Source organism: Sinocyclocheilus anshuiensis, unplaced genomic scaffold (assembly GCF_001515605.1).
Source record: "Sinocyclocheilus anshuiensis isolate Anshui unplaced genomic scaffold, SAMN03320099.WGS_v1.1 scaffold9, whole genome shotgun sequence".
In the NCBI taxonomy this organism is placed as follows: Eukaryota; Metazoa; Chordata; class Actinopteri; order Cypriniformes; family Cyprinidae; genus Sinocyclocheilus; species Sinocyclocheilus anshuiensis.
In genome coordinates this window covers 2,137,213-2,156,213 of record NW_015540887.1, presented here as the reverse complement: position 1 = coordinate 2,156,213, position 19,001 = coordinate 2,137,213, and the positions used below count along the sequence as shown (strand labels likewise).

Sequence of the window (19,001 nt, the reverse complement as noted above, 5' to 3'; positions counted from 1 at the left end):
ATTGTCAGAGAGTCAATCTGCATTTTCTTTTTGTCCATCTGCCATTTTTATGCATTATTTTGAACAGACACATCGCATGTGAAAATCAGACTGAATTTTTTTCATGCCGAATATTGGTGTTGGTGTGAACTGGCCTTAAGTGACGTAAGCTTATCAACACTATTCAGTATGATCCAAATCACCTACCCGACTCTCCGTGTGTGATCCTGTAGTACCTCACAGTGACAGAGGGGGCGTCCCAGCGAACAGTGATGCTGGTTGGCGTTGAGGAGATGACTTCCAGGTCAGTGGGGGCATCAGAGACTAACAGAGAAACAGTGATGACAGACAATTAGTACGAATAAGATCTAAAGTGAGCTGCAATGAGAACACAAAAGTCAGAAAGTAGCAGCATACTGGTAGACTGAGTTCCAGTTAGAGGCAGACTCTCGCGGGATCCGCTGACGGCGTAGACGCTGATGCTGTAGTCGGTCTCCGGGGTCAGGGCTGTGAGGGTGAAATGGCTCCTCGATGGGGGCAGTCTCTCCTCTTTAGCACGTCCCCCACTGGTCATTTGGTAGCGGATACGGTATCCTGAGATAACGGCCTGAGGAGCCTGCCAGCGTACGGTGAAGGAGTTGGTGCCAACATCTGAGAACTGCAGGCCGACAGGTGCATCGAGGACTGTGAAGTAAAAAGGATGCATGACTTAGTCAACCAATGAAACGGATCTCTTATTTAACAGTTTTAGCCAACGAACTCACCGGTTCTCTGAGTGCCAATGGCAGGTGAGCTCTCTCTCTCTTCATAGACACAAATCACGCTCACCATGTATTCAGTGTTGGGCACAAGATCTAAAATCACACAAGGAGTCTCTTTACTAATGAGTATTCACTACGGACAGAACTGCGCAAACAAATAAGGGTCAATTCTTTCATAAGTCACGTACGGCGAAGAACAACGTAGTTTGTGTTTCCATCTACAGTTTGCTCAATGGTGTCATCGTCGTCATCGACTGGATGATAGTGGATGATGTAGCGCTCTATATCAGAGGATCTGGGCACCTGAGGGGCTTTCCAGGTCACCAGCATAGTGTCTGCGGTCACTTCTCCGAATGACAGGCCAAATGGAGCAGGGACAGCTAAAAGAGACAGGAAGGAAGGCCATGATTTTTCATTTCCATTCAAAAGCTGATGTGTTTTATGACATTATTTTTTGATGGAAGCAACATACACATAGGAAAAATATTTCTGTGTAAAATATGACAGTGACAGTGTGACACTGTTTTATCAGTGTCACATTTTGGAGGGCTCTTAAACAGTGTTATTTTAGTATTATTTATATACTATTACCATAAATGATATTAGGAAATCATATAATATTATTGAATTGAATTACATTTTCAGGTTTCATTTGACTTTTAGATTGTTTTAGTTTTTATATATATGTTGATATGCTATTTTGTCATTTTTTAATCTAGCTTTATTTTTATTTCAGCTTAGTGATTTTAATACTTCCACTGAAACTTGAAGTACTAAAACGCTTTATTCAGAGATAGTGAGATGTGAACCTCTAGCTTTATGGCTTGTTTAAAAGCCACTGGTGGAGGAAAGAGTGAGAAAATGAGCACCATCTTTAGAGGTCTGACTGAGAGTCTGTTTATGTGAAAGCAGACTTCACACAGTCTGATGCCATGTGGGTCTACACATCAGTTTTCTTCAGTAAAAAGAGAGTGAGGAAGAAAGAAACACAGAAGGAGTGGGGGAAGAGTATGAAAAAGGATAAAGTGCTGAAACAAGACACAGCTGCTAGTCTTTCCTCAATCGGCTTTCAGACCGGGATATGGCTGCCATATGTACTTAAACAAAGAAATACTGTAGCAACAAAGAGCAGGAATATTCAACAAGTATGAAGGCACAGATTTACTGCACATTCATCTGGGTCAACAGGTCATTATATTTTTCACAGTTTTTTCTTCATTTCTAGTCCATGTGTTTAAAATGTAAAAATGTAACAAAATAATAGTACTTTATTAATTAAGTGCTGACCCCCACTTAAAGGAGCACTTTGTTTTGTTTTTTTAACTTTATTATTTTGACTTCCCATTAACATCCAACTCTATTTTCCCCATATTTTTCATATAACCTGCCATTCAAAGTTTGGGTTCAGTAAGAATTTTTTTAAAAGAAATTTACTTTATACTTTGTTTTACTGTCAAATGTGACACTGAAGACTGAAGTAATGACTGATGAAAATTCAGCTTTGCCATCACAGGAATACATTACATTTCAAGAGATTAAAGAGAAAACCCTTATTTTAAACCTTTTTTCTTTTAAGAAGTCCTCAACAAAGACTTATTTCTGTCAGATTTCTATGTCCTGGAGACATTGTCCCTACAAGGACATGTCCCTACAAGTATAGTTAGACACACACACATACACACAAACTCTTACCTGTTTGCTGGGTGATGGTGATTGGTTCGCTCTCTCCATTTTCTGTGACTGTGGTGACGGTTATGTCATAATCAATACCGGGCTCCAGACCATGCACAGTATAAACGCCTGCCGTGGGCTCCACAAATTCAACAAAGATTGGGACACTGTCCCCAGCAGCCAACACCGTGATGCGGTAGCCGGTAACGGCGGTAGAGTTAAGAGGACTCCAGCTGAGGCCGATAGTGGAGTCAGTGATGTTGATGAAGCTAAGGTCAGTTATTTTGGGCACATCTGGAGGAGAGAAGGTGCCAGAGACCCGACACAGACATAGACAAAACACAGAAAGATGAGGTAAGTCATCTGACCAGAAAACAGAGCCTTCATGGATCATATTGTGAATACTGAACCATGGAGATGAGTGTTAGGAATTTGTGATTTGAGAATAGTACAATCACAAAATCGTCTGATTAGGATTAATGCTGACAACAGAAACATATGCTTTATTGAAAATTACTGAGAAAGCAATGTGTATTAAGTAATTTCTCTGTTCTCTGTATTTAATATCTCAATAGATATTAAAAGCAAGCACTGCACTGATTACAATACGCATGCTTTCCCAGTTTATGCGTAGTTACTGACATGAAATTGAAGTGAGTGGTGATTTGTGATTCAAAAAAAGCTCTAAGACCTACCTGGAGTCAAAGTGGTGGAGACAGGAACACTCTCCATGTCATCCTTCACAGTAAACACGCTGACATTGTACTCCACTCCTGGACTCAGATTCTCTAACGTGCACGAGTTCTGTCCTGCCTTCACAAACTCCTCTATAGAGTTCCCTTGTTGCCCTTTGGTGGGAGTGCAGGTCACCCTGTAACCTGTGATGTCTGCAGGAACAGAACAAGTGTTACCAAGGTAAGAGCAAGCAGTACATTTGCATAGTGAACACATGAGCTCATTTGAGAAAGGACAGAACATACTTTCATTATATAGTGTTCCTGCATTTTATTTTAGACCAAATGAATTTCCATGACTTTTCATGGAACCTTTTAGTTGTTTGTACGCAATTGCTGGAACATTGGAATTTATGTGTTTGGAAAATTATGAACTAGTTTGATTTTACTGATGAAGATCAGCATAAGAGAATGATTCTCTCACAAATCAATTTCTTGTTGATGAAATATTTAGCAACAGAGTAAAAAAAACAAACAAAAAAAAACAAATACAGTGTATATATATATATATATATATATATATATATATGACAATTGCATGACATTTTTACTCATTTAAATTCCTATTATGTATAATAAATAAATAAATATTTATAATTAGAATTATAAGATATAAAAGACAACAAGTTTGGGATCGGTAAAATTTCTTTGATGTTTGGAAAAGTCCCTTACTGTTCTCTTACTCATTTTACTGTATTTTTGATCAAAGTCTCAATTTATATTATCAAAAATACAGTGAAAACAGTATTGTGAAATATTATTGCAATTTAAAAGAATTGCCTTCCATTTTAATATATTTTAAAATGAAATTTATTCATGTGACTGCAAAGCTGAATTTTCAGCTTCATTACTTCAGTCTTCAGTGTCACATGATCCTTCAGAAATCATCCTAATATGCTGATTTGCTGCTCCAGAAACATTTCTTACTATTATCAAATGTTGAAAGTTGTGCTGCTTGATATTTTTGTGGAAACTGTTACACTTTTTTTAGGATTCTTTGATGAACAGAAAGTTCAAATGATCAGCATTTATTCAAAATATAATATTATTTAGTACACAGTAATATGTCCTTAGTGTCACTTTTGATCAATTTAATGTGTCCTTGCCAAATAAAAATATCAATTTAAACAAACGAAAGTGTATATTTGAACAGAAGTGTATCTGTTTTGAAAATGTAACAAGCACATATAAAACAGGATTTGTTCTATTATGAGGAATATCTCAGTACTAACCTGGGATTTTAGCATCGCTCCATTGAACCGTCAGCTCTCCAGTGTTTGGGTTGGACTCCAGGTTCAGATCCGTGGGTGGAGAAAGAGCTGTAAACAGATAGTCATAAGACAGCTGTACAACTCCACCAACAGTGTGAGAAACGTCTCTCTCACACTCCCACATCTTCAATAAGCTCAATAAAATAAGGACTGTTTCTTCACACTTACGAGTGACGACGCGTTGAGTGATGGGGTTGCCATGCTCATGACCGTCGAAGACTGGCTGGACGCTGTAAGTGTACTCAACTCCAGGAGTTAGACCTGAGATGAGGACACTACCAGACTCTGAGATCATGACCCTTGGAGCTTCTCCGCCTTGGCTGGGCCTCACGGTCAACTGCAGAGCAGAATTAGAGAGTAAACACTGTGTATTGAGTAATCATGGCTGAAATGTGTGTGAACGTGAGAGAAAAGAATGTCAAAAGTCAGTTTCTCAAGAGTACTTTCACATGTGTCTTACAACAGCCATTAAACCAAGAGTGATTGCCTGTAGTTGTGCCAAAATGGCTCTGGCATGTTTTAACGGTACCTTGTATCCAATTTTAGGCACAGGGGTCCAGGAGACAATGATGGAGGTGTCTGTGACATCAGTGCTGAAGTAAGGAGCATTTCCCATCGGCTGAACTGAAATCCAGAAAATGCAGGACTATTGCATTAGCACTCTTTAAGCAAATGTATTTGGAGCTTTAAAAAAAACAACAACAAAAAAAACAGAAACTCACTTGTGGTGAAGGAGGCGAGGGACCCCTCACTAAGCACATTGCCTCTTTCCGCATGCAGAGTGGCAGTATACTCAGTGTCAGGCTGCAAGTTGAGGAGTGTGTACTGAGACAGGCGGGCAGGAATACGCAACTGTTTGGGGTTTGAGCCCTCGACAGTCAGGAAAAGTCTGTAACCTGTGATTTGAGCCCTAGGAGCTGACCAGATGATTACAGCACTGTCTTCAGTAACGTTAGTGAAATGAATATCGGTGGGTGGGTCAGGCTCTGTGAAGAGAAAGATTATATATTATATTATATTATATTATATTATATTATATTATAGTATAGTATAGTATAGTATAGTATATAGTGAATAATTCTTGAATTAAATTCATTTTAGTTATTTTTTGGGAAATATCTTATGCAATGTTGTTTCTCAAGCAGATTTAGAAACTATTCTTCCTGTTTAATACTCTTTATTTTTGTCTTGTTATTCAGAAAAATATCTAAACATCCTTTACATATTTTATGAATTTAATTAAAAATAAAAATGTTTTATAAATATTATATTATGAACTGAATAATTCTTGAATTAAATTCATTGTAGTCATACTTTTGAAAATATATTACGCAACATTGTTTCTCAAGCAGAGTTAGCAATTATTGTTTCTGTTTAATAGTCGTTTTTTTTGTATTATCTAATAAAAATACTTAAACATCCTTTTACAAGATGAATTTAACTAAGAATAAAAAATTTTTAGAAAAGTATGCTATATTATAAAGAGAATAATTCTTGAATTAAAATCCATTTGTCTTTTCTTAAAATATCTTATGTAATGTTGTTTCTGAAGTAAATAAGTAAAACATTTTCTGTATCACTTCACTCCATTCACAATATTTTCTTGTCAGCATTTTTGTCTTATAAAATGTTATATTTATATTTGTATATAATATTTTAAAAAGTCATCTCATAAAATGTGTAAAAGAATATTTATATACTTTTACTGCAAACCAAAAGAAAATATTGCGAATGGATGTTTAGGCATTTTTCCTGGACGAGAAGACTATATTGATTTAGAAACCTATTTTTTTTGCTGTATTGAAAAGATCTTTTGTTATGTTCTTACTTGTAGCTTGCTCTCCAACCAGCGGCTCGCTCTCTTCCCCTGATTTGAGAGCAAAGATGAAGAAGCGATAGAGGGTTCCAGGCTGGAGGTGTGTGATCTCAGCGTAGGCGTTCTGTGTAACTGGTAATGGCAGTTCTCTCTCGACCAACCCATCTGGACCCACCTCGCCCACAGACACACGGTACCCAGACACCTCTATAGTAGGTCCGGTCCAAGTGATTGTGATCTTAGAGTCAGACACTTCAAAGAACTGCAGATCGGTTGGAGACGCAACTTCCTCTGAGGGTAGAAAACAATATTTTTTCTTCTTTCAGACTACCATGGATAAAGTTTCATGCTATCCTAATACTTGCTCTTCAACGAAACCTTTTTTTTTTTTACCTCTTGAGACACAAAATCTGATTCTGACCTTCCTTTGAAGGGCTTAAGTTTATTGTAGCCTCTCATTCAAACATGGCAATCCATGTGTTTACCATTCTGTAAAACTTGCTCATCTGAGCAAAGGACTTCAGACACCCTACCGACAGACCAGCCGGCCTGACAGGGAAAGAATAATAGGCTTTCAGGACTGTTTGTTTTAAAACCAGCTATAATGTTTCACCATCAAAACCTGATTGCATGTGAAGCTAAAATGTTTGTGGAACCATTTTTGTAGCATTTGCATCATCAAGATTACGTCATAGAAGAATCAGAGCATGCTATAAAAGTCAATGTGGGTAAACACCAGACAAATGTCTCCTCATTGAGACCCAGACAGTTTTGCAAAGTTGCAATGTTTGCCGATTTGCCAGATCAGGATGAAACAGTCAGACCTCTGAAATGTTCTCCCAGCCAGTCCCCATAAAAATCAAGATCTGCACACTTTCAACATATTACCCTATAAAGGATTCACAGGCATTTGGACGCAGACTAGCTGACTCAACTCAAATGTGATCTTATTTTTGGGCTGCCAGACAAAGCACCTAAATCTAGTCAAAAGAAAACAATAAAAGACATTTATGGCTTGATGACATCATATTATGTTTCCACTGCACTACAGAGAGAAGTTATTATCTTCAGATGTATCCTGACACACATCTGAGAACACATCTCTTCTCTAAACATGAACAGATCTAGAAAAACCTAGATGCTATTTTTGCATTGTCACCTCATAATAATTTTTTAGAGATTCACCCACATAGTGATTTCATACCTGCCAGTGGTTCCCCAGCAGTTGTGACCTGAACAAAAATAGGTTCACTCTCCAGATTCTCTTCCACTGAGTAGATGCTGATGTTATAGAGCAGACCAGGGCGAAGGTCACCCAGGGTCACAGAGGTGGCTGTGTTAGGCAGATTCAACTCAGTGCTACCAGAGCTACCCTCTTCAGATGGTGTGTAAATCACACGGTAACCTAAATAAACAAGACATACATTTGTGTACAACTTGTGAATAGGTCACATAATGGTTTGTTTTACTACAGACTAAAAGCCTGTGTTTACCCGTGATGGGAGCCACAGGTTTAGACCAGCTGATGATGATGGAGGTCTCCCCCACATCCTCCACTTCATGATCAGAAGGAGCATCAGGAGCTGTGGAAGCACAAGCCAAAAAGATCACATCATCATATAGTGAAATACTTTAAGTGAGAGTATTTCTCAGTGGCAACTGAAAGTCGACAAGAAATTGACTTCCTATAGCACTCAAATTTGATTTACTTTAATCTTTTTATATATTATATTATATTAAACTGTATATTACATCAGAAGTAAGCAAATGAGCTTGACTGCAACATTAAAATTTTGTCTATCGTCATATTATCTATTTTTTATTTGATTAAGATGAACATGAATACATACAAGGCTACATCTTGCCTGAAGGAAATTTCTAAATTGAATCGGGGTGTTTTGGGGGTCATGCATTTTAAGTTTAACCAATAACATCATAGCACACTTTTCATAATCCACTCAAATCGTTTCTAAAATAATTAAGTCTCTTTCTACACCACTTCCTACTGAATATTTAGTGCACCCAGAAATATGTCAAGTCACATATGGCTCGTCCATGAGGGTTTTATAGGATTAGAAAGAGGTCAAAACAGTCATAGGGACCAAGAAAAAGCAAAAAAGACAGAGAGGAAAGGTTTACCTGTAGTCTGGGAAGTAGTTAGGATCAGGTTAGGTTCTCCTTCTCCGGTCACTTCATACACATTTACAGTGTATTTCCTTCCTGGGAGAAGTTCGCTGATGTTCACGGATGTAGCCGTATGAGGAAGGTCTGGAAACGGATACTCAAGTTAACAGGTATTGCAAATATAGGTGCATTCAACTTCTACAAATCAACTGCAGACAAAGAGGTTTGCCAGTCTCAGCTGACTAAAATAAAAATGCCAAACTTGTGATGCACATACTAACCCAAGACCATGGGCTGTCCGGTCTGCCCTCCCTCCTCACTCAGCTCATATTCCACCCTGAATCCAGACACCGTGTCGGACGCAGACACCCAAGAGATGACGAAACTGCTGGAAGTGATCTCAGTCACAGACTCAGAGGTGTCCACCATCGGAGGAGGCGGGGTGGTCTCTCCCTCAGAGGGTGTCACTAGGGAAGAAACAGAAAGGGGAACATTAACAAACATGACTTCCAAACATTTGGATACAATAAATCCCATTCAGATTACAGATGAATTCAGGAATTAATTTTGCTTGGAAACTGTGTGGTTTTAGAAACAAATACATGTGCATGCACGTTTAGTAAATGAGACCCATAGCCATTTATATCGTTGGATGACTTACATGAGCCATGCACGGTGGAGAAATCAAAGCGAGTGGTTTCTCTATGTCCAAAATGCAGGATGCTTATGAGTTGACCCTCGTAGGTGACTCCTGGCTTTAGTCCAGCAATAGTGTAAGAGTTCAAATGGCCTGGAATAGTGACCTCCATCCATTGGGTATGGGTGTTTTTCTGTTTAAAAATGAGTAGGTTGCAGCTCAACAGACACCCATAGTTTTTATTAGATAAATAACCTCTCTAATGCAATCAGAACTCAATTTCATTTAACGAGCAAAGGGCATACAGTGTCACAAAAGAGACTCACCGGTCTCCATTTGAGTATGTACTGTGTGATGTGTGCAGTAGCCGGCGCGTTCCATTGGATGGGGTGGGAGTTGGGCTGGTTGCCAGACTCTGATATAATCACCTGCACTGGATGCTGACCACCTGATAGAGATATATAAAAGATATTCAATATTTGAATCATTTTTACAGCCAAGAGCACCTATACTTGCAAGGTGTAAAATCTGTCTTTAGAAAATATCATGCTGCTCATCATGCTAATACTGTAAAACAACAAATAGAGTATTTAAACAGTGTTTCCACAACTGGCATGCTGAAAACAAACGAAGATGTTTTCTGGCCTAAAAATACATTACGGTTTTCAGAGGTGTTCTAGGAAAGAGAAAAAATTTTTGTAGCGTTAGTGTGTTCTGGTCCTGAAATGGGAAACGTAGCACTAGCCTGTGAGATTCTTACCACCAGATTCAGCACTGAGACACGAGGATGGGAGGACCACCACCGTCTCGGGCTTTTAAACCTTTCAATCCAGCAGACAAACTGCTTTAACAATAACAACAGTTCTGAAATCCCCAGCAACTTTTCTGAAGTGGTAAATCTCTATTATTATTTACCCAACACCATATATAAAACTCATTTTTCTTCAAGTGTCTTGCAGCCTCATAAGGCAATATCCCCAAATTGCTTCTGATTTCAATCTGGTCCTAATTTTTCCCAATTACTGCCATGAGGGTCGTCTGTACAGCACTTAAAGTTCACTTAGTCTGCATTACGTTCCGCCAGCCTGCACCAGTTTCACCCCCGCTGTTCCCAGCCTTCTCACAGCTGGCCGCCATTACTGAGGGATATTGCTCTGGGGTTGCTTCCACTCTCTGAGCAAAGGGATCACTTCTGACCCCAACAAGCTCTTACAAAAAGAGAAAACTTTATTAATGCTGACCTTGTCGGATTTTGTGGTGGAGCTTTGTGGTTCTGTATAAATACAAGTAATTCACAAATTCCGTTTGGGCTAAAAAGGATTGGATTAAAAAAAACAACAACACTGCAGTTGTCATTAGGGTTGGGTGATTTTGGGTACTTTTATATCACAGTAACAGTATAAAATCTATATCATATTATATAACTAATTTTCAAAATATTGTAGTCAGAAAGATTTTTCAATGATTAAAAGAGACAGTAAAATATTTATAATGTTACCAAAAAAAGTTCTATTTCAAATAAATGCTGTTCTTTTAAAATTGTATTCATCAAAGAATCCTGAAAAAAATATTTTATGGTTTCCACAGAAAAAAAATATTAACTGTTTTGTACATTGACACTAATAAGAAATTATTCTTGAGAATAAAATCAGCATATTACAATGATTTCTGAAGTATCATGCGACACTGAAGACTGGAGTAATGGCTGCTGAAAATTCAGCTGTGCCATCACAGGAATAAATTACATTTTAAAATATATTAAAATATAAACCAGATACTTAAATTGTAATAATATTGTAAAATATTACTATTTTTACAATTTTTTTCAAAAAAACAAAAATGCAGCTTGTAAAGATCACAGAATTTGCCAACATTCTAGTCACTAATAAATGTACTCAATATATAAACACCAGGTTTAGCATTGCACAGCACATCAAAATTAAATCACTCCTATTATAATCAACAACGGAGTCTACATTGGAAGACTATAGCTATACTATAGCTTTCTGCTTAATCTTGGATTTTTTTAAATAGTAGAATCTCACATTTCTACCATCATACTGTCACTTTGGATAAAAGCGTCTGCTAAATGACTAAATGTAAATGTAATGTAAATGTCCAGCCCTACTTGTCGGATTTCCTCTACAAAAGTTTGGAGACTTGAGGCAACCATTAACAATGGAAGCTATATAATCGCTAAATGACTTTACAGATGCTGTGCGAGCAGAAAAAGTAACAGGTTTGGTTGAATTTCAAACTTATTCCTAGCACAGGACAAAAGAAACTCGAAGACAAACAGTGCCAAAAGGGCTGTAGGGGGTGATTGAGACAGCTGTGTTGATTGGGTGTGTGCTTTTCTCCATCCACAGAACTTCAAAAGAACGGCAAACACAAGGCACGGGCCCACCCAAATCAAGGTGTGGATGAGGGCATCTTAAAACCAACATCCTTGATTTCAAACACTGCCAGAGGATGAGCATTTGTTGAAAGTTGTAAAAGAAAAGATCACAAGGAAGAGCGAACCCTAATCTCCACTCCAACAAAACACCTGGGAGAAACAGCAAACAGCACTCTTGCTCTCAGTAAACATCTGGAAGCCTTTGACTTCCAAACCTCTCCCCACCCATGCCCACAAGATTACTTATAGCAGTACACAGCGTGACCCACATACTGTGTGTGTGTGTGAGAGAGAGAGAGAGAGAGAGAGAGAGAGAGAGAGAACATGTGCCCCATAAAAAATGCTGTTTACTCACCAGAGAAAGTCTGCTGAGGCTCGCAGCTCAACTCTCCGATGCCATTTCCATAGCAGTAACATCTATAGTGGATTCCCTGAATGGGTTTGTCCCAGGACTCTCCAATCTGATAGAACACTCTAGTCTCTGGCTCCTGGCACTGATCTGGAAATGAAAATCGGAGTAACACAGTCATTATCCAATCATTAGTTCGGTCATTTATAGGGAACGAGGCTAAAAACTGCTGATCCTAAGGCTCCAATTTGGAGGAAAAGACACTCTAATTGTTTCAAGAAATGTTCATTTAAGCAAATGAAGACAAATATCTGATTTCTCTTTTAATTGATGAAATTCTAGAAGCGGCCGGCTCACCGATAGCGTCACACTTCCAGCGTCCACGGCCTTGACCGAAACAGGTGCAGTTCATCATGTAGCCTTCGTCGTGCTGTTTAGTAAAAGTCTGATTTACTTCGTAGGTCAAATTATCCACAATGCACTGGTCTGAAGATGAAAAGACATATATGTACATTTGCACAATGATACATAACTTCATCGCACTCATTACAAATGGGAGAGAGAAATGACAAGTCTCACCTTTGAGTTGCGAGTAGGCGATGCAACTCCATTCTCCACGGCCATTGCCCATACATGTACAGCGCATCATGTGACCCAGAACATCATGGCGTCTGTCCCATTGATCACCCACACGATACATCACACCCTCACCAGTGGTACACACCTCCTCATGGGCTGATGGAAACCGATCAACAAACATTTTAGTAAACTGCTGAAATAATGGTGCACAAACCTGCAGATCTTTAAATTCTCCTCAACTGTCCTGCAAAAAAACTAACCAAACTTCAAGGCTATTCAGCCAATGAGACAAGCATATATCTGTTTTGAAGCACTTGAGGGCTTCCAAATAACAACCTCCTAAATCCTTCATAGAACAAGAATAAGCATGAAGTACAGCAGGAGCCATAATGGATCAATGGGAACTTGGGGGATTGGCAACTATAGCTTTTAAATTAAGTAATTAAGTCAAGTCACATTTATTTATATAGTGCTTTATACAATACAGATTGTTTCAAAGCAGCTTCACAGTAGTAAACAAGAAAATAACAGTAATAATGTTCTTCAGTTATGAAACGAATACAATTTAAGCCATACATCAGCTCTAAAAAAGGCAATAGTGTCATTATTCAGCTCAATTTAGCTCAGTGTTGATTCAGTTAAATTCATGTTGCATTAAGTTATAACTAAGTTCATTAATTATAAAGCAAGATCAATTTAACTAAAAAGCAGCTCTACAGAAGGAAATAGTGTCATTATTCAACTCAGTGCTGATTTAGTTTAGTTTAATAATAGTGAAAGTTCATCAAATTATGAAACAAACTTAATTCAGCCAAAAGTAGCTCTACAACATCAGTGTTAAAATTAAGTTTGAGGAAGAAAACCCCAATCCAGTTAACTGAATTGTTTTTAATGGCCTAAAGAGATCAGTATAATTAATCAGTTAAGCAATTTGGGGGTCAATTAGGGTCAAAGAGCTAAAACTTAATCCTAATGACCACAGATCCATAAAGCCCAAGGCAGTTCCTTATTGTTTTAACTGGGATAGCTCTGATTGGTGTATCTGGTTAATAAAAGAGGACAAGAGTGAGGAAATCTCTCCAGGGTTAAGAGTGGAGGAGGTTACACAGCTGCCCTGGAGACCAGCCAGATATATATGCTCCACTGCCAACCAGACTCTGGTCCAAAGCCAAGCTCCCCTCTGTCTGCAGCCCCTCACAGCTAAGGGGCCACGGCTATCACAAAAATGTGTGCTTAAACAATAGCCGAAGCTTCGAAACTACCCACGTTTTGCACATTCAGTACAGCAAGTAAAACCTACAAATCAAGATATTACTTGTACTGAAAACCAAAACAGTTGATGTATGATAATGGTTGCTGTGTTGAGACAAGAATCTCTACCCCCCACAAAACAAACACGACAGGGCAACACAAAAAGCAGCTCTGGTTTCAATCTATGTCAGATCACTGAATCCCACCAATATCAATAAACTCCCCAGGGTTCGCCTGGCTCTAACTGGCACCCTGGTGACAGAGACACCCATCAAAGCTCAGTCAGAAGGGGGTGTTTATGTAAATACAGCTGAATAGGTGCTGAGTGATCTTTTGTTTCACATAGTTAACATCCTCATCTTAACTGTTATCAGATCTCTTCCCATACAGACCACAAGGTAACTGAAAAAGCTGTGAGACGCATGTAATGACACTTATTTTATCTGTTCAGTCTTTTTGCTAATATGCCCGAAGTAAGGAAAAGAATGGGAACTGAAATGCGATGTTTAAGAGAAGTTTAAGATAAAATGATGTGCTCAAGGCACGTTATTAAGATCCAGGATAGTTAGAGGGCTAAAGTGCTTTCATAACATTATAATTCTCCATTCTCCAATGTTCCAAGCTCCTGTCAAGTCATAACCTGCTACTCTCTCTTTCTCTCTGGCTCCAACATTTATTGCTAGTGTAAAACTGGCACTTACCTGCCATGGGACAGAAGCCAAACCGCTGCTCTCGGTCATAGTTATAAGTTGTGCCGCACCATTTCATGCCATCTCTCCTGCCGTCAGCGGTGCAGTCAGTGTAGTTACGGCCATTGTAAAGGAACGGGAAGTGGCAGAGTGCACCATTGGAGTTTCCCCCTCTTGTTGTGACCATAACTAAAAAATGAAGATATTTACCGGTGAAAAACAGTAGCAGCTTTAACTTCCAATAAATGTATGACAGGAACAGTCACCCAAGGGTTTGGGGTTAAGTGCCTTGCTCGAGAGTATAACTGTGATGGTTCAGCACTCTTTCAGGGCTCAAAACAACAAAATTTCAATAACCAGCCTTGAAAATGTAGATATCATAGATATGTAGATACCTGAAGATTTTTAAGCTATGCATGGATTTATATATTAAAAAAACACACTAGATATTTAGTTTGATTCAGATATTTTAGAATTACACTACCATGTAAGAGTTTTTTTTTTTTTTTTTTTTAAGTATTTTTTTGAATACTTTTAATAATTAATATTTTTATTCAGGATGTATTAAAGTGACAGAAAAGTGACAGTAAAAGCATTTATAATGTTACAAAAATATATATTACAAATGCTGTTCTTTTAAACTTTCTATTCAAAAAAGAATGCTGAAAAATATTAGAATATTAAGCAGCACAACGGTTTTCAACACTGATAGTAATAAGAAATGTTTCTTGAGCAGCAAATCAGCATATTAGAATGATTTCTGAAGGATCATGAGACACTGAAGACTGAACATTTTTTACTGTTTTTTTTTATCAACTAAATGCAGATTTGGTGAGCATAAGAGATTTCAGAAACATTAAACAAAGTTAATAATGTATATAATGTATATAAACTTACCATTCTTGCTGGTACAGAAGGAGTACTTGTAGTCTTTCTCAAAGTCAGATGAGGTGCTGCACCAGAGCTGCCCATCACTGCGTCCCTCAGACGTGCAGGAGTAGAAAGTTTTCCCCATGAACACAAAAGGGAACACACACGGCTGGCCACCTGAGCTCCCACCATACACCTGGGACTGGCTCTCTGCATACACACACACACACACACACACACACACACACACATCACACATGACAATAAAACATGAGATACAAGCATATCATTCAATCTAAATGAACACTGATAGTTTGATCGACAATGACACTAACCTGACTCTTCACAGCTGACACCGTTGCCCAAGCAGGTACACAACATCTGTTTGCTGCCCTGGGTCTTGATCCAGCGCATGCCCAGGGCGTAGGAAACACCTCCGTCTGTCAGACAGGATCCCTCCGTTGGGTGTTCAGGCACCGCCTGTGGCTGAAACACCGCAGGCTGGACATTGGTCACCACACGAGACCCAGTACCTAGTGCACAAAATAACACATAAGGATACATATTTTGTTTCAACCAGGCAGCCGGGGCCCACTAGGGGGCCTCTACAAACATCCAGGGGCATCCCAAATAATCTTAAAATAATTTTAATGTATTTATATTAACATAATCTTAACTAAAATGCTAAAACGCACTAAAAATAAGTATATACAAGTCTCAAATTAAATAGATTGGACATCATGATATTCAGTCACAAGACACTGACGTCCAAAATGAGCCACTCATATTCGATTTGAGAGCTGCTGTGAAGGGGAAGGTCATCAGTGAATAATGATTTCTGCCTTTTGCACAAAGCAACTATGATTTCAAAACACTTGGTAAATAGGACACAGTTTACAGCTATAACAGATTTGTTTTTAGTGTTTTGTTTTTTTTTGAGCTTGACAAATGTGGTCACTATGAACTGTCACATGAAAATTAGCTGTGTGACGATTCTTCAAAAATAACAACATTGGTTTGGACATACATGAGAGTAAGCAAATTTGACAGAATTTTTATTTTTAGGTCAGTGCTGTATTATTCATATACTACTACAGTATTTTGAATGAACTTTTACTTTTTAACTTTTAACTGAATTCTTTTGTTTTTAATTTGCCAGGTTTTTTCATTTTAGGGTTTTCAATTAATATTTATATACTATTCAGCTTTATTTCACTTAACAAAAATGTGAGGTTTTTACCCAGGCTAGTGGTGTGCAGTGATGCATGTCTCTCGCATTTCCACTCTCCACGTCCATTTCCAGTACACAAACACTGTAGCACATGTCCGCGAGAATCCGTCTTGCTCCACGTGTCTCCGATCCGGTAAGAAGTGCGTGCGTCCTGGTCATTACAGCGATCTGTGATGCACACACAAACGTACAAAGCAGATGTTTCTCATCAGAATCATGTTGCGGTTAACTCTTCTAAATAAACAATTTTAAAAAAACGTTTTTCCTCTTCTACTCAGTTTAATAAGTCCTTGCGCTGAAGCCAGAGGGTTTAACTGCACTTTGAGTGGATAATTAAAGTGAAATCCAGTTGGACAGATGGCAGATTGGGAAAGGGAGTTTTGTGTGGTTTGGACTGTTGCACAGTTCTAAAAAGGGTGGAGTTCTTACTTCTGGATGTGCATGTAATACGTCCACTTCCTTCTCCTAAACAGGTGCAGTCCACAATCATCCAGCCTTGGTAGGGTTTCTCCCAGGTCTCACCAACCATGTAGGATGTGCCAGCAGTATTGTCATAACAGCGTTCCGCTATCAAGAAAAAAATGGTTTTAATAATATGATGATGTTAATACTATTACTTACATGATGTATCACAGTCATGTCCAAAAACACTATAATTAAAGAGATTAAATCACTTGATGATTGCAGTTTCTTGCCTGTGTCAACATATTTTGTATTGAAACACAAATTTGGGTGTCCCAATTTGGGTGGGACATATTGGAGGGATCGACCCTTTTAAAAACAAAACAGCTGATAGGTTGCATCACAGCCATGATCCATGACTTGCTACTTACAAGCTACAGGTGGTATTAAGGGGAGGAATATTCTTTTTCTAGAAAGCATTTGATTGGACAAAAATCTGTAGTGCATGATGAGTCATCAATAAAGTTCATTTAAAAGTATACTATCATATTTTTTTTATTTTTTATTTTTTATTAGCAAACAAAAGCCCCAACATTCCCATCTTGATGGGTTTTTCCAATGCTCAAACTCACCAACAGGTTTGCAGGTCCACTCTCCTTTTCCATTTCCCAAACAGACGCACTCTAGCATGTAGTCCCCAGTGTCATGGGGTCTCATCCATGTGTCTCCAATCTTGTAGGAGTGCCCTCCCTCATGACAGCGGTCTACAACAGAGGCCAAGTAGGTAAACAGCAGCACAACTCCAAAAACCGTAATTTCCAAAGTGCCATTAAGTACAGTGAAGGAAAGTTCCAGTCTACCCACTCGCAATAGTGCAGCTGATTTTCCCTCGGCTGGAGCCAATGCAAGTGCAGTCCCAGATCATCCCGTCCTTGGGCCTCTCATAAGTCTCTCCAACCCGATAGGAGCGAGCGTTTACTTTATCATAGCAGGTTTCCTCAGCTGGGAACAGACATGGACTTTGTTCCTCATACTATTCAGAGTTAACACTTCAAAGTTGTCAAATGCAAAATACATTTACATGCATATAAATGGATATTAATTTAACCAAGTGAGGAAACATTCATCCAGTTCAGTGCCTTTAAGGGACAAATCCAATGTAAGAGAACTCACCATCAGGCTTTGATTTACACTTTATACCAGAAACTCCATGACAAGTGCAGAGCAGTGTGCTGCCCAGATAACTGCGCTCCCACTGCTCTCCAACGCCATAAAGCTGACCATTCTCAACACAGCCATCTGCAGAGGACACAATGGAAGTATTCTGACTGAGCTCTACATTATTTTAACTTTCTCAATAACAAACCATGATTACACAAAGAAGAAAAAGAGTATCCCTAATGCACACTTTCCAGCGTTTAATTAACCATTTGCGTGCGTAAAACCAACAGTAAGCTACTAAATTGCTAATTTCAATGAATCAAAACAAAAACAAACACATGTAGGACCGCATACCTTGGGATACGGATGACACCGAGTGTTCCTGAGCTTGTCTCCTATGTTTCCCCGTTCCTTTCGGCATACACTGCACAGTGCAGGCGAGCAAAGCCACCGCCAACGCCGTGCCCAACGGGCCACCGGTCATTTTCACAGGTGAGATGAAACACAAGTATACCGACAGTTAAACCTTCCTTTCCTAGCAATGGAGGCTCGAGGAGACGCGGTAGTTCACTGGCTGGGGGATTCAGATTCACCACAGCCTCTTCAAGTCTCCAAGTTCCCCGTTTCTCTCCCTGTGCGTCCTGCCCCTCCTGCTCTCGCACGCACCTCTGCGGAGAGCTCAGATGTGCGGAGCGCTTTTATTTGACCTCCACATTCCGCCCTGGAGGAGGAACTACCCCTGCACACGCGTACGAGAGTCACACAGACAGACACCCAATCTGAAGCTCGTTTTTTGCGTACAAAATTTAGGCTAATAATTAATTCAAAGCGAACGCTCGCAAACAACCACTGTCAGCGCAGTCACCTTTTGTTTTATAAATATTGTTGTGTCTCTAATCCAACACCAGTGTTAAGTAATGACCAAAATCTGTCCGTTTAAGGAAGCCTGTGAGTCTGTCCTAATCTAATAGAGATCATGCTACAGTTGGAGTGCATTAATGTCCCATGTCCCATGTCCCATTCACAGGTGGTTCAGGGCGCTGCATCCATCTGAAACCAATTAGACAATCTCTTAACT

General features: G+C 39.0%; 1 protein-coding gene across 1 annotated transcript in view; it reads right to left on the bottom strand.

The window, feature by feature from the left end:
• The window catches only part of LOC107688749 (fibronectin-like), a 30,002-nt gene extending 11,282 nt beyond the window's left edge, over positions 1–18,720 (bottom strand). Inside the window, exons 1-29 of the mRNA XM_016486503.1 lie at positions 18,278–18,720; positions 17,936–18,061; positions 17,627–17,764; positions 17,395–17,526; positions 16,790–16,927; positions 16,370–16,528; positions 15,465–15,662; positions 15,157–15,339; positions 14,272–14,448; positions 12,320–12,475; positions 12,098–12,226; positions 11,747–11,890; positions 9,320–9,441; positions 9,018–9,186; positions 8,638–8,823; positions 8,372–8,500; positions 7,726–7,815; positions 7,437–7,637; positions 6,245–6,523; positions 5,139–5,402; positions 4,946–5,040; positions 4,585–4,753; positions 4,378–4,464; positions 3,107–3,298; positions 2,433–2,705; positions 929–1,120; positions 744–833; positions 397–663; positions 187–303 (exon numbers count right to left, since the gene is read on the bottom strand). Coding sequence (XP_016341989.1) covers positions 187–303; positions 397–663; positions 744–833; positions 929–1,120; positions 2,433–2,705; positions 3,107–3,298; positions 4,378–4,464; positions 4,585–4,753; positions 4,946–5,040; positions 5,139–5,402; positions 6,245–6,523; positions 7,437–7,637; positions 7,726–7,815; positions 8,372–8,500; positions 8,638–8,823; positions 9,018–9,186; positions 9,320–9,441; positions 11,747–11,890; positions 12,098–12,226; positions 12,320–12,475; positions 14,272–14,448; positions 15,157–15,339; positions 15,465–15,662; positions 16,370–16,528; positions 16,790–16,927; positions 17,395–17,526; positions 17,627–17,764; positions 17,936–18,061; positions 18,278–18,407 — 4,732 coding nt within the window. The 5' untranslated portion in view covers positions 18,408–18,720. The remainder of the gene's footprint in view (positions 1–186; positions 304–396; positions 664–743; positions 834–928; positions 1,121–2,432; positions 2,706–3,106; positions 3,299–4,377; positions 4,465–4,584; positions 4,754–4,945; positions 5,041–5,138; positions 5,403–6,244; positions 6,524–7,436; positions 7,638–7,725; positions 7,816–8,371; positions 8,501–8,637; positions 8,824–9,017; positions 9,187–9,319; positions 9,442–11,746; positions 11,891–12,097; positions 12,227–12,319; positions 12,476–14,271; positions 14,449–15,156; positions 15,340–15,464; positions 15,663–16,369; positions 16,529–16,789; positions 16,928–17,394; positions 17,527–17,626; positions 17,765–17,935; positions 18,062–18,277) is intronic.
• Positions 18,721–19,001: the final 281 nt, after the last annotated feature.